General features: G+C 25.0%; 1 protein-coding gene across 5 annotated transcripts in view; it reads right to left on the reverse strand.

Annotated features, from left to right (window-relative positions):
- LOC126904305 (allatostatin-A receptor-like) overlaps positions 1-16,388 on the reverse strand; it is a 152,217-nt gene that overhangs the window by 8,480 nt on the left and 127,349 nt on the right. For 2 of the 5 annotated variants that reach the window (XR_007703715.1, XR_007703714.1), the window contains exon 6: positions 15,585-15,904. Coding sequence is in view for 1 of the 5 variants with exons in the window: in XM_050683273.1 (XP_050539230.1) it covers positions 15,638-15,904 (267 nt within the window). In the remaining 4 variants the exon portion in view is untranslated. Of the gene's footprint in view, positions 1-4,443; positions 4,579-15,434; positions 15,905-16,388 lie in introns of those variants that run through there. The other 3 variants (XR_007703717.1, XR_007703716.1, XM_050683273.1) reach the window with 3 other exon arrangements.

Here is a 16,388-nt window from a genome sequence, read left to right on the forward strand (position 1 = left end):
TTTTTTTTTTATGTCTGTTGCCACTTTTTCTCAGCTCTCACTGGACCGATTTCTTTCAAAAATACGTCAAAAGATCACAAATCGTATCTAGTTGAAGACATTACCCTTAAAAATTGAAAAAAATTCTCTCGTTCCCCGCAAATGGGGGAAATATCCAAAAAAATTACAAATTTAAAAATCGCTAATTTTCGAAATTTTTTCACTTTTTTTTCTTAAAACTTCCATAACTTTTTGAAAAATTAACAAATCAGCATAATTTTTTTTTACACTAAAACCTTAGATATTTCACTTTCATTTGATATCATTTTTTTGAAAATCTAACATTTAACCTGCTCATTGGGGGGATTTAAAATAGCAACTTTTTTACAAAAACTAACTTTTTCAACTTAATTTTTGAAAATGTTCCGGAAATACTGCGTCCTTTAAATATATATCAAATTAAAGCTTATTTTATGTACTATTAAATAAAAATTTGTCCCGACGACCTATCTTCTATGCGCAAATGGCTACCATATTCAAAAATATGCTATTTTAACAAATTTTTTTTTTTTTAATCTATCTATCTATCTATCTATCTATCTACAGATTTGCATCAAAGCGTTTTTTATGATAGTGATTTTAATCACTGTCAGATATCATCTATACTGGACCCAACTATGCCACGACCCCACTGTGCCACCATCCCACTGTGCTGGGTTTTTTTTTTATACTATAATAAATATTTGCCCCTAATTATGCACTTTATTTTTACTTTAATATATTTAACAGTTGATTAATGGTTAAACAAATGTTCCCTTCGAAAATAAAAGCCGTATTGTAATTTGTTAAGCATTTACTATAGTTTATAAGTTTAATATTATTTTATTTATTCATAACTGTAATTCAGATTATACATTCATAAATTAATAAACATTTGTTCTGTGAACATTTTTCTAAAATTATAGTGTAAAAATATTTATAGTTAAAACATATTAATTAATTATTATTATGTTGAAAATTTCAATTTTTGAATAATTAATAATACTGAATCAAAAATTGTGATAATACAGAAGGACATATTCTCAATTTTTTTTTTGTTGTAAGTAATATTAATTACAAGTTGTTACAAAGAGATCAGAATTTTTTTTTTTGTTAAAAATTCAGTGATGTTTGTTTACACGTAGTGTTCATTTAATATTAATGTTACTTTTTTTTTTTTTCTTATTTCATAGAATTTTTTTTTTTGAGCGAATATTTATTTAGAAAAACTAACGCCACGTGTGGGCAAAAGAGTACATAGTATATACATATATAATTTTTACAATCACATTACATTTAAGACACATATTTAATTTTCAGATACTAACAGAAAAAAAAATTAAAATCTTAAAAAATGTATTTATTTGCATAGATTTAACTTACAATATATTAGTCTATTTAAAACAATTATTTGACTGATTTTGAATAACAAAAACACAATTGTGCACTCAGCATCATAATGTTTTTTTAATACTCAATTAATACTAGGCACTACGAGAAATACTATTCCTAAGAGATTCAGACTATCAACCAAACGGTTTGGTTGATAGTCTGAAAATTTGTAAAAATAAAAAGTATATCATTGTTTAAACGTCAATTTTGAACGACCTCAAAATAAAATAACCCTCAATGTCGTTAATTTAGGTCGACATTGTGATTTGCAGATTTCATTAGACCATAGAGTAAAAAAACACTAGATAAACATTATTTTTAATGTTACTTTGAAATAGTATAGTTTCACATTGTAAAAAAAGTTCCCAAATTTTTTTTTCTTGTAAATTTTAAAAGATGGCAGCATTTAAACAAAATGCGAACAAAAGGTTTGCGTTTATTTAGCATGTAATTTTTGTTTTATTAATGAATTCATACCGTTTACCCAAAATATATTATACTACATTAATGTACTATAAATAAGCTGTATAATTAAGAGGGTAAATTTTGAAAAAATCAAGTTATTTAAAAATAGAGTTTTATTATCATATGAATAGTGAATATTAAATTATATTTGTACTTAAATTTCTTAATTAAACCAATATGATTACATTAATAAACTAGATAATTAAAAATCTATTCTTAGCAAAATTATTTGTTATGTTGAATATTTTATCTTTAAAAAAAAAAAAATCAGTTGGTTTTATATATTTTAAACGTTTTTAAATTTCAAGACGTACATTTTAAAGAAGTTTATAGATTATATATTCCTATTTTTTTTCAATTGTGAGTAGGTGGACAATTAGAATAATTTTCATATGATATATTAATCAGAAAGATCCATTGCCATTAGAGTAATATAAAAGTTTGAATACAGAAAAACGTTGACAAAAATATTTTTAAAAATAAAAATTTAACGACCGTATTTTTTAATACAGTCGTACATTTCTACAATTTTTTGAAGTTTATTGAAACTTGAATTTTTTTGTGATTTTCTTATTATATCAAACATTGGTACACGTTAAAAAATGACTGAAAAGATCACTTATTATGTTCTTATTATTAAAGTCTTATACATTTAAAAGTGTATACATCATATTCATATATTTTGACGAAGAATTTACAATAGTAGTATGATAACTGTTAAGGAAACAAAAGACAAAATTAGTGTTATCAATTTTAATTCATTCAACAATAAACTTGAAAGTGTTTATGCAGCTAACATTAGAAAACATTTCTACCATTATGAATTATGAGATAATCATTTCAATATTAGTGTACATTTTGCACTGTGAGTACAAGGGGCCGTATCTCGAAAAATGTCTTTTTGAGGTTTCTAAGTTTCAACCTTTCATAAGAGTTAAGTTGTATGTTAATTTGTTTGTAGAATTTATATTAAGTACAAGGTAACTTTTATGTATGTTTCTTGCTAATTTAGATATAAAGTATAAATAAACAATATTAAATTGTATAAAAATGTCAAATATCATAAATTTCTTACATTATATCTTACATTCATAGTGCAATTTGATCATTACTAATTTGTATGAAAAATAATCAATAGTATAATAACTAATATTATTAAGTTATATTAAGTATTCTTTACTTATGTAAATCATGTTTTTTCGTGTAATAGCCTAAAAAGATTAATTATAATTTTGGAATGAATTCCTAGTATGCAAAAATTGTTTAAAAAAAATTTAAATGTAGATTAAAAGTGGTTGGAGTTGATTGTTATTTCTGTTCACTCCGTACATATTTTTACGCATTTATTATTACATTTTTATCATCTAAAATTTATAAGATACAATTCTATGCTTTATTTGTATGATAATAATAATACGACTTGTTATAAGAACATAGTAGTAATAATTATTTTGTCGTATAAAAATCTACTTTCGGAAGAAATTTTATAGTGTAAGGGTTGTAGCCTTTAAATATTGGTATTTTTATAAAAAAATAAAAATTGATAATAAGAAAATACTATTAAAGGTACAAAACTAGTAGAACCATTCAAGTCAAATGTAAAAAAGTAATTGGCTTTTAATATGAATTCGAAAACATTTTATTGAATAAGACGAGTTCATTGAGGTTAAAGCATTATTTGACAGCATGATTGACTTGTTTACGGGAAGTAACATCGCTTTCAATCAAAATGTCAGTTGCTATTATTAAGACAACTCTATTTACTTATTTCCTTTTCTAGTACTTCCAAATTATACTCATAAATATATTTTTTATAAAAGATACCAAGTTTAATGAAAGTATTTTTAAATACACAAAGAAAATAATATGCTCCTTAAATAACCAATTAAAATTTGAAGTGCAATAGACTTTTAATTTGGTTTTTAGAATACATTTAACACATTTTGAACATTTCCATATTATATTTCGTTATATTTTTAAGTTGCATAATAAAGAACTAGAATAATTATTTTAATACAGTGAAATTATATTTATAGACTACAATTGTATTTAAACGCATATATAGAAATACAAGATAAAAATTATTATTCTATATATAGAATAATTAATAAAATTAATAAAAATAATTTAGTTTACTCATAAGTAAATTGCTTTTGAAACAAACTAATGAATTTTATGTCAATTAAAAATGAACATGATATTTTCTATGAGATTCATTTGAATTAAACGCAAAGAGAGAATCACTTACATCGCAGTTACTTATTTGTAGAAAAGTATTTATTTAACTTTTGCGTTTTGAGTTGATATTAGTTTATTTATTTTAAGCCCGTTGATTGTTTATACGTACACATTTGCATTCAATCGGAACAAAACTTCAAAGACTATTTTGATGAAAATGAAACTTATATTTTGTCATCAAAAACCCTATTATTTTTGGATTTATACTAGATATTTGCAAAGTAATATTAGCGGTGGTGTTAAAGTCAGCGGGCAATTAGACTAATGCTTGAATTACTAGCGTTGCGCTCGAAAGATTTTAATCAAGTATTTCCCTCTTCTACAGATTACCTCTATCACAGTCTCCAATTGTATTGTAAGGCTTAATAACTCACTTCAACTGGACGTAATATACGGAAAATTTACATTTCTCTTCGGGCTTCTACCATGGTCGTGATTTGAGTGAATCCCTTTTGCAATAATATCCTTAAATGATAAATATATCTTATAAGTAGAGAATTGAAATACATCTACAAATTACGATTCCAATTTTAATAATTTTACACAAGCATTATATCAATATTACACAATGAATAGAATCAAAGACTCAAGTAGTTTTAAAATACTCTAATTAAAATTTACTCAACTGTCCTCATTATTAAAAATTTGAAACTTGCAGACATAGTCATCAGATTTAAAAATATGTAAATTTTTTCCTACGCTTTCGGAAAGTCTTAATCTATAAACGAAATTACAAACCTTATGTTAACTATGTTTTGGTGTAGTTGTAAATATAAAAAAAGTAATAATCAGAAATATTACAAAAACTTGGTTTAAAAATATCTATAATTTCGTATTTTGATAAGATATTTTCATGTGCACGCAAATGAATTTTGTAAATTTTTGGTAATGGGAAAAGTTGAGTAAATTTTGATTGGAGTATAATTGTTTTAATTACTCATTCATATTCTAAACAAATATAGAAATATTATTATTACAATAGAGTCCTTAATAAAGTCTTTAAATAAAAACAAACAATTTCCTATGTACCCAATAAAATTATATTTTAAAATAACATAAAAAATGTCCAAATACAATTAAAATGTTTGGTTTGTTAATTTAAATTACTCTAACTTAATAACTAAACTTAATTAACTAAATAATTTTTAGTATCAGTTACTAAAAGCTATGTAGCTATGTGTTTATAACTTAAAGTATAAGCTTTGTAATTCTATTTAAAAACAAATAAAATTTTTTAAAAAAAATTTATTGTTCGTTGGCCGTTAAATTTCGATTTTCAGATCACTATGTGTCGTTTAAAATTAAATTATTTTAAAATAACCGGAAAAATTCATCATTCGCTATTGTGTCTTAAATGCTATTTATTATGTAACATTGATACAATTCTAGCGTAAATTTCTGGATTTGGAATCGAAACCTGCACTTTGTAACACAAATATAAAAAAACAAGATAGTACAAGGATATTGTTCTTTCCAATCTAGTTTTAGATTGAAACCTCTTAAAACTTTTTGGTGATTAATAAGAATGATTACTACTAGGGAAACGGAATGCGAGTATTCACTATAAAAACAAAAAAATAAGATAGCAACTTGAGTTACTTTTGTGATTAAATGGCAAATTAATGAAACAACTGATTAAATAAATAAATATAAATCACATAGCGGTGTAATTTTTTTAATATAAGTTGATTGAACGATTAGACTGTAGAGTCATCAACATTATTTGGGCAGTGTTGTTGATATGATGGGGCAAAAGGCGGAACGCCACTTTGTTCTGTGTCATTTTTAAATAGTATAGTAAAAAAGTATTTAGCGTGTTATAGGTACAGATATTATTATGAATTTCATATAGTATAATAATAAAAAAAACGTATTCAATTATAACGTAATTATTTTAAAATATCGAGAAAATCTGTAAGTATGTGTGCATTTACTTGAAATCTTGGGGCTTCTTAAATTTTTAATCATGACCATAATTAGAATTTTTATTTAACAATAATCAACAAATTATAAATTTAAAGAAATAGGTGTGTTCATTTATAACTTGAGGATATTTAGAATCCCCTAAAGTCTTCGAATGTCTGCCTATGTATTGAAAATGAATTCTCTAACTATATTGTCCTATGATTGTTTCTTTATCTTTTTCTTTCTTTAAAAGTAATTTATAACTGTCATGTGCCTATTGATATCGACAAAATTCCATGTTATAATATACAAATACAATTGTATTTGCAACAAGTTCTTAAGCAACAACACGACATAATGTTTTATTATTTATTATTGTTGCTTATTTGGTCTCTAAATGATGATGGCTGGGATAAATGGATCGTATGTTATGTCGGAGAAATTTAAGGAGAAAGTATATATAACTGTATATAGTGGTAGGATGATGCTGTGTCAACGTGTAGTTTGTTTCGGATATATGTGCACATAATGCTCCAGTTTGTTTTATGATTTATGCATGTTGGAAAGAGTGTCACAAACGATGCGATGTTGCGTTCTTTATACTTAATAATACCTCACTGACGTTTAAAATAATTTCGTATCTTTTGTATTTCCCCTTAAACATTTGTCAAAAGTATGTTTAAAAAACCTACCCATATTTGTACGGTACCACAGTGAGGCCGTGACACAGTATGGACGTGGGATAGTTGAAAAAAGTATGGATGATATCTGACAGTGATTAAAATCACTATCATAAGAAACGCTTCCATGCAAATCAGTAGATAGTGTTTAATTATAAAAAATTGTTGGATTATTTCAAAAGAAAAATTAACTTCTATTTTTTGTTCAACTTCGAGAGCCATTTGCACATAGAAGATAAGTCGTCATAACATTTTTTTTTTAACTTATATAAGTTAATATACATAAGTTTTTATTTAAAATATATTTAAAAGATGCAGTATTACCGAAACATTTTCAAAAGTTAAGTTGAAAACATCGAATTTTGTGAAAAAGTTGCTATTTTGAATACACCCCTATGGGTAAGTAAAGTGTCAGATTTTCAAAAATATTATCTCAAATTAAAGAAAAATACCTACATTTTTTATATTAAAAAAATTATTTTGGTACATTCATTTTTAAAAAAGTTGTGGTCGTTTTAAGAGAAAAAAATTTCAAAATTTACCAATTTTAAAAATTGTAATTTTTTGGGGATTTTCTCCATTTATAGGAAACGAGAGAAAATTTTTAATTTTTAAGAGAAATGTCTTCAACTGGATACGATTTGTGTTATTTTGACGTATAGTTGAAAAAAATCGGTTCGGTGAGAGTTGAGAAAAAATAGCGACAGACATATACACACACACAAAAAATCACATTATAATAAAATTAATACATTCTCAGCTTCGCATTAAAACTACAAAAAAAAAAAAAAAATTGATTAATGTTTAATTTTTTTTTTTTTTTTAATAATTCAAATACTCGGTTTGATTATGTAAATATTCGAAATTTTTTTACGATTGCATTTATAAGCTAAACAATCTTAAGTGTATAATTACAGTTAGGCTCAATTGTTGAAAAGACAAGCAGTAGATAAGTTTAAAATGGATTAACTTCTATCACATTTTACTAAATTTATTAAAATCTATGTAGTGGGATAGATATATTGCTGGTGTAGGACCAGAGGAACGTTAAGTTATATTTTTAAACAATGTATCTTTAGAGATACTTTAACTTAAGTTATAACTTCTAATTCTAAGAGTTTTATCGTTGTAACAATTAATTTGACAAAAATAACTGAATAATTCAGTTTTAAAAAATAAACATTTTTTTGTGTCAATATATTTCTCTGATCCTACATCAAATTTATAGAGTGTTCAGTAAGTATGGAAACAGGTCAATTGTTACAAAAAATGAAAACTATAAAAACCACGCTATTTGTATTATATAACACAAATATATTTTTATTGTTAAACTACTAGTTTAAATTTTTTGTTTTATCAAAATAATCATAAAATGTTATCCAATATAATTAAATATATAAACATATATGTATAGATATAAATATTATTGTTATTATCATTTGTGATCGGTGAGTTTGTCATTAATTGAACTTCACTAATCGTCAGTAAAATTTAACTTGCATCGTTAGAACTAATGTACCTAAAACTCGGCAGTTTTTGAAGAAGATAAAAATTGATGTTGTGGTTATAGGATTTGAGTAAATATCGCTACTGTTACACAAAACCTTGAAACGAATGGCTTGAAAAGATCATTAGTTATAAAGAGTCAACAGCACAGTTCTCAGTTTTAAACAATTATTGCTGTTATTACAAATCACAAAACCATAGCAAAACAGTAAAGACGTTCTAAAAGAGTCTAAGTTGCTTTTTAAAAATGTATAACTACACTTTTACAATCAACAATTTTAGGAATGAATTGATTACAAATTTGGCGTAAAATAGTTATTAAAAAAAATGTTTTTCAAACTTACTATTATGTATTATGTATTTGATTTAACAATAAACTAATATTTATACACTAAACAAAATTGTTTAGAATATGTTATATTATTGATTATTGTGTAATAGTATGATTTTAAAAACGCATTTTCTTATTAATTTTAATATATTTTATACACTTTTTACTTTTGTTAACAAAATGTACTTTTTTATAGTTATAATATCATGAGCATTATTCAACAAGGGGATGTATCAATTTAGCCTATATAAAACGCCGTCTTTCATTTAGAAGTTATTAAGAAACATATTATTTCATATCACTGTCGGTTTGGTGAAGTTTTAGAAGCAATTTCCTTAGAAGTTCTGAAAGTAAAAAAAAAGGTTTTAAATATAATAAAAATAAGTGGGGGACTTGGGTACAACCATGTCCTAGCTTCCTAGTCCAAATAAAAAACTGCTTCTATTTAGTTTAATATGTTAAATATATAGAACATATTATCATTTCAAATACTTACTATGTATACATAGTAAATATTTTTCATTTCTTTGAGGCTAAGGAGCACCATTGACGAATTGTATATTCAAAAAAATATTTATAGTATATAAAACGTTTGTTAATGTATTAATTAAACTATTTCTAATAGTAGATTTTATGGGTAAAATGTTAAAAAGGAAACTATTATTATGTTTTTACTATTAAATAAAAAGTGGTCTAGATAAAATTTTGACTGGTAGATAACCATGTATGTAATATAATTTTTTGAGATATTAGCATTTAAAAATGTAAAAACATGGAGGAGCGGAGTAGTGTTTAGCAACACTCTATTTTTAAAATGACTCATAGTAAGAACTCATTAACTTAACCTCTCTCTTCTATAACTAAAATTTACATTAGCATGAAAAAAATAGTAAAAAACTGGTTAACGACCACACAAAATTTTGATAAGACCATTAACAAAATATAGATGCATACATAAATTATGTATATTAATTATTATAAAACATAAAAATAATAAATCATTATAGTCACGTATAAATTATATATTACCATATAAATAATTTATTACTAAGAATTTACCATGGACATTTGCATCGAAAATATTTCACAAAATAGATTTTATAAGACGAATTGATTTTATTATTTAACTTTGAAAAAGTTTATCATTATCGCATAAAGTTCGAGTAATTTTAATTTAGTAGTTGCAATATTTTAATTATTTTTTTTTAGATTTTTAGTGAAATTAAGTATTTTAAAAAGTTTTAAGCATAGACAAAAAAAGTAAATAGTAAGACAAGGGAAAATCTTTTTACAATAAATAATAATGTAATAATAAATAATAAAAATGTGTAATTTAGTAGATTAGAAGAAGAAGTTATTTTCTAAGGCTACAGATAATACATATAAAATGAGATTTATCGAATGTTTAGTATTATTTAACTGTATAAAAAAAGTTAACTATTTTAAATAGCTATTGTAAAATAAATATAAAAATCTCTTTTTATACAATTATACGTTATTGGTATTTAAGAATAAATGTTTGAATACGAAATGGTTAATTTTATCTTAAATATATTTTCGTTTGGATAAAATATAATTTAAACAATAAATTCATGTTATTAGTTTTAAACAGGACTATTTTTTCGTCGTTTAAATGTTGCCAGGTTTGCTGCTCATATTTTACTATGAAGATAATATCACGCTATGTTATATATTTTTCTTTAGCCTAAGGCTTAAGTGCTTATATATACTTTTTTATAATATTCAGTTTTTTTGTATAAATAAAGTTTTCATAGAAACATATTTGTAAAAATAGAAATTTTATAAAAGTTTTGTGTATGAGTTTATTTTATGTGACTAAAAAAAATTTACAACTTTTTAAAAATTATAAAGTATGAATTAGTAAAAAAACTGTACTGAAAACTTAATAAGTTATAAAATAATAAAATATTGAGGTTTTTATTTATACAAAGAAATACATAAATTATCTCATGAGAAAATAATATATTGGGTGTTAATAATATGAAAAAATAGATTATTGAGAGTATATTTTATCTGATTCTTAGTAAGTAGTTCTTTTTAAATTTTGTACTTGTGATAAAAGTAATATTTACATACGATTTTTCAATCTTTAAACTCGTCCCAGTTTAAAATATATCTTTCTATATTCTTTCGGCTTGTACTTTTTAATATTACAAAAATAACCGCTATCCACTTATTATGTATGCTAAAAATATTTCTATTTAAAAAAACGTACCTATATTGCCATTATAAGAATTATTTTTAATTAAGTTTTTTTAGGTTATTTTGTTATTTAGCTAGGACTCAGAAAGCTTTCTTAAAACAACCATAGAATATTAAATTACAATATTTATTTAACAGAAGTCATGAATGTGTTTTAGATAATTGGTTCTCAGAGAAATCAAAACTCGGGTAACTTAATGAAAATATAAAGTTCTGTACTTCATTAATTAAAATAACTTTTATTTGAACTATTATATATACTTTTAAATTGATACTCGTGGGTTTTCAAGATACAAGTTGTATCAAATAACATAGCAAGAGATGCGTGTCAACCCACAAGGGTTTAACGTGCTCCGTAATTTCCCACGGTGCACATTTAATGCTAACTTATATTTTCAATAGCAATTGTCTTCGGGTGGCATTATCATTATATTTTTGAGTATTTGCTGATCAGTAGATAAAAACTTTCGCAACAATAGTAAAACTTTTGATTTTTATTTTATAATGACTAAAAATAATAGAGTATATTATATTTGGCATTCAATTTGTTCAAACAAATTTAAGGAGTTATGTATACAAATTTTTAAAACTCGTAAAGGTAATCAATCTTTATACCACCTGTAAATTTAATTCAATTACTTTACTTAATGTTTAAATCATTTATTCAAATTATAGCGTAATAATATATATTACTATAGCTCTTTAAAAAACATTAACTTATAATGATTATGAGTAACTATCTACGATTATTATAGATAAATTAAATTTTTGAAAATCTGAGATAATAATTTTATTACACTTTAAATTGAAATACTCATATAATTATTTAACCGTCTTTATACTAAAGAACTGTTATGTAGACAAAATTAATCAATTATAGTGATCTCTGGAGTTCTTTAGATCAATAAAGTTTCTAGATAAATGACTTGGTAAAGTGTAAAATTCTGCTTACTACTAAAAGCACATAATTGATATGTGTTTACTTGTAACAAATTTCACACATCAAATATCTTTTAATTAATTTTAATAAATTAATTTAAAAACAATAAAAAGTAAAATATTGAATATTACTAATAATTGTGTACTACAACACAATACACCGAGCTAAATTATCATTTTAAAATAAAAGCAAATAATTAGAAAATAATTTTTAGTTTTTCATTATGAGAAATTCTAAAAGAAAAATTGAGTAACTGGCTTAGAATGTGAAGTTACGTGTCTCAATAAAATTATTGTCATACAGTACAAGACCAATTTTTATTTTGTTGTTTTGCTAGCCTTGCAGGATGGTACCAATATGACAATCAACAAGGTGATAACGTCACTAGGTGATAAATTAACTAGCGGTATATAAAGGAGTATTTTTCGGTCGGGCTATGAGTATGTGTTTAGCGTTGGTGGTAATGGTAACATTATTCCCAAAGTATGTATCTGCGATTTAGTAATTTTTGTGGTTTTTGAGATGTGTATTTTTCAGTTTTAAATTAATTTTTTATTTTAAATAATATTAGCCATAAATGAACAATTCTTATTACTTAGTTAAATCTAGATAATCAAACGACATTAATTTTTAAAAATAATTGAATTTATTATTTTCTTTAATTTTTGAACAAATTTTCAATCAATAACGGGTTGAAACTTGATGGATTAAGTTAGTTATTCGAGAACCAAATCCGTAACGGTTGGTGTCCTACAAGAATTAGTTTTCGAACATCTGCTGAAGAACATCACGTACAACATGGTGTTTTAAGTTTTGTTGCCACCATACGTGCGTGTCATCTTCTACGCATACGACACGCTGATGGTGACTCAAAAGTCGTGGATAGCCTGTAGGGACAAATCTGGGGAAGGCCGAGACGCAGAATCTTAGCCAACGTTTCTGAAATATTCGTCTAAAAATCGTGAAATTTACTTAGGGTACAGAAGTGGGCGGCATCCGGACCGTTTCGACTTACCGATCGGTATCCGGTAACTGCGGATGAACATGTTTCGGTGGCGGACTGGCATCTTGGAAGCACCAAGAGACCAGGACCCTTGTTGGACTCGACCTTTTGGAAAAGTGAATACACGGTGTGATGACTTACCATCTTACACAAGTGATGTCCGGCTACGGCTGCTTTAACGAATGGTATTCATGAGACAGCCGCGCCGACGTGTGATTACTGTTTGGATGGCTCGAGAGAGGCAGACAACGCTCTGCACAAAATCTTCTGGTGTAAAGTGTGAATCCAGGAGCGGGACTGTTTGGAGTCTCGATTGGGGTTCACGGTATCGTCTACGTTGAGTGGTCGGGTGTTATGGTTTTTTTATTAGGACATTTGACAAATCGGTAATGTACCGTCAAAAATCGGCCGAACTTCTGTGTCAGAAACGGTTACATAGGTCAGTACAGCGAGATCTGAGGCGTTTTTTACGGGCACTGTCGTAGATGTACGATAATTGTCTTTGTGTATTGTGATTTATAAAATCTCAAACCGTGCAAATTTTATTAAATTTATAAATTAGCTTTATTAATTGATAAAAAATAACAAAAATTAGAGTTCTTAACTTGTAAAATATTTGAAAATTCTAAATATATATATTTTTTTGTACTTGGAAAACCGTTATGAAACTTAAATTTTAATTTTACAATAAATTTTTGTGGTTTGGTTTTAATAATATTTAAGTATTTCACTAATTACAATTAGATATATCATATTTAATAAATTATATGAACCAATAACATTTTGATAAAAAATTTTTTTTCGCAATTTAATTCAAAAACGGTTTTTTTTTATTGTAATACTAGGTTCCGCTTAATTTGGGCTTCACTCTAAAACTAAGGCCTTTCAGACCATCTTTATGGACAGATCACATATTCTGGTAGGAGTACTCTATACGCTGGGCACGATAACTGTTTTGCATGAAAAGTATTACTTCAGAAAAAGTAAAAAAATATATAATAAACATTTAATTTTTAGAATGAATAAAATTTAAAAAAGTTAAAAGTGAAGAGTAATAAGTATACGATTAATATTTGTTTCCTGAGGTCATCACCATAATATAATAATATTTCAATTATAACAACACTTTTGACAACTACAATAAAATAAAATTATGTTACGAATTTATTGGTAATAGACTGAAATATGTTACTATAATTAATTGAATTTGTATTGATATATTAGAACCTAATTCATCAACACAACATTTTGTGCTAAGTTGCCAAATTTTTCAATGTTTTATTACATAATAAGATTATGCTTGAATTATGTTCTCATGGAAATTTTTTTATTCTTTTTTCAGTTGTAACAAACTAGCAGACTTTAACTTATGTGTTTAAAATGACTAATACTTAAATAAAATTTGATTTTTTTTTTGATAAAATATTAGATTATCTTTAACTTATATTTGAAATATTGATTTGGAACAATATTTTATTAAGTACTTATTTTTACACATTAATTAACATGTCTCGAGATATCACAGATCTTTGTGGGACGTATAGAGATGATGGTTATATCAAACCAGAGTTGTTAACATTACTTCTTACACTGGTGATTTTTTGATAACATTTTATTTTATAAATATTATACGCTTTTGAAAGGGATCGGCCTGATCAAGTGGGTAGAAACTTATGTTTTGGCAAAATGCGCCCCAGGTTCGATCCCCAAGGCGCCAAAAAGATTTTTCTTGCGAATTCCTCACAGACTTGACATTGTGTAGGTTTTGTGAAAATTTCTAGTTATATATCAATAAACTTTGGCGCAAGTGAGTGTTGTTTAAATATACATATATATATAATAAAATTTTTAAAAGGTGTGCTAAAAATTGTTTTTTAATCTTTGCAAATTTTTTTATGTTAATTTCATCGAGTTCTTTTATTAAAAATAATTGCTTAGCCAGTTAAGTAATTTTTCAGCATTGGAAAAATTTTCCATGTTTTACTATATTATAAGATTTTATAAAAGAGATGAGAATGTACATATTGTCAAAAATGTTTTTAACAATATTTACTTACATAAGAATTGTTTGAGTTTCTTTCACAATTTCATGGTTAAAAAATATTCAAATAAAATTTATTTTGTGGATTCATTGTTATAGGTACTCTCATTTTATTTTGGCTTCGTAAAATTAAATAAGATTTTCTCAACATGATAACTATTCATAAAAAAGTTACTACATCAAAAAAAAAAAGAGTACTTTATGTTGTTTGGTTAAATTTTCAGATGCTACAGGGCTGATAAAAATAGTTTCTCTTAAAGAATTAAAATATTTAAGTTATATTATTTAAATTAGTTATATTTTTATAATTAATCAATTTAACTTTCTATTTACACTTAAAATTTAATTTTGAAACAATATTTTATTTATTTTTAATAATATTTACAGTATTTTAATTTTATTTATCAATTATGATATGTATTTATAAGTTTTACACTTACGTAGAGAAACGTTCTTTGAAGGTTCTCTTTTACTTTTTAAACGAAAACTTTATTTCATTATATTCAATTTAACGCGAGCCTTTCGACGAATATTTGTTTTATACACTTCCATTAAATTTGTTGTACAAAATTTTTAGTTGAAAGGTAATTTAAAAAAAAATTTTCAAAATAGATTAGATTATAATTGAAGATTTATAAAAAAAAAAATTGAAGATATATGAAATTTAGACTTTTATTTTTAATATAAACAAACATAACAAAATTAATATTCTTTAGTAAAAGCAGTAGATATAATTTGAACAATTATGTCTGCTGTACAAAAATTATTAGAATTAGTAAGATTATATTTTATTTCGTTCAGATTCATAAATAATTGTAGTTTTTTTATCGAAATTAAATTACCTTAAAAATCAATCAACGATTATTTTAGTGACGTATTCATATCCTTTGTAGTCTCAAAGGATATCGTTGTTAGTTCTAGTAGTTCGAGTGATAGCCATGGATCGGGCATCTCCATTTACAAATCTGCCTTGTACGTTAACCTCTGGCCTCCACGGGATTATCACTTTTCTGAATGCCTTTCGGAAATTTTCCGATAGAAAAGCATATAATATTGGATTGAGACACGAATTTGCATAAGCTAGACAATGACTGACAATTTGCACTACAACACTGATAGCGGTAATGTCATAATAGTTTATGCTCTTCAATACTAAAATCACCTGCAAATAAAATAATATAGCATATTTTAACAACATTTGAATTTAATGCGTTTTAAGATTTTAATTTCACGAGAAGATGAAAAAATAAATAAAGTTAGGACAATTTCAATATAACTAATTTAATATATTAATAAAAAAATAATTCGGGAAGCTTTCAAAATCATAAATTAGTTAGAAAAAAAAAAGATATTCTGGAATTTTACGGTTGAAAAGTTAAAATCCTTGTTAACCGTAAATAATTTTGGGTAACATTGTGTTTTTGTTACCTATCTTGGTGAACTGTACCTAGAATATTGATGTCGAAAAGTCTTTTTTTTTAATGTGTGACTTAAAACAATTGCAGTCCCGCATAATAATAAAGTATTTTTTGTTATCCGTCGGGAAAACTCAGTTTTGATTTATGTTTTAGTGAAAAAATCATCGAAAGTAAAAAAAAAAGTGTGTTTGACAAACTCATCTGGTAGTTCAAGTGTATGATCTTAAT

Source organism: Daktulosphaira vitifoliae, unplaced genomic scaffold (genome assembly GCF_025091365.1).
Source record: "Daktulosphaira vitifoliae isolate Bord-2020 unplaced genomic scaffold, ASM2509136v1 Scaffold_4, whole genome shotgun sequence".
In the NCBI taxonomy this organism is placed as follows: Eukaryota; Metazoa; Arthropoda; class Insecta; order Hemiptera; family Phylloxeridae; genus Daktulosphaira; species Daktulosphaira vitifoliae.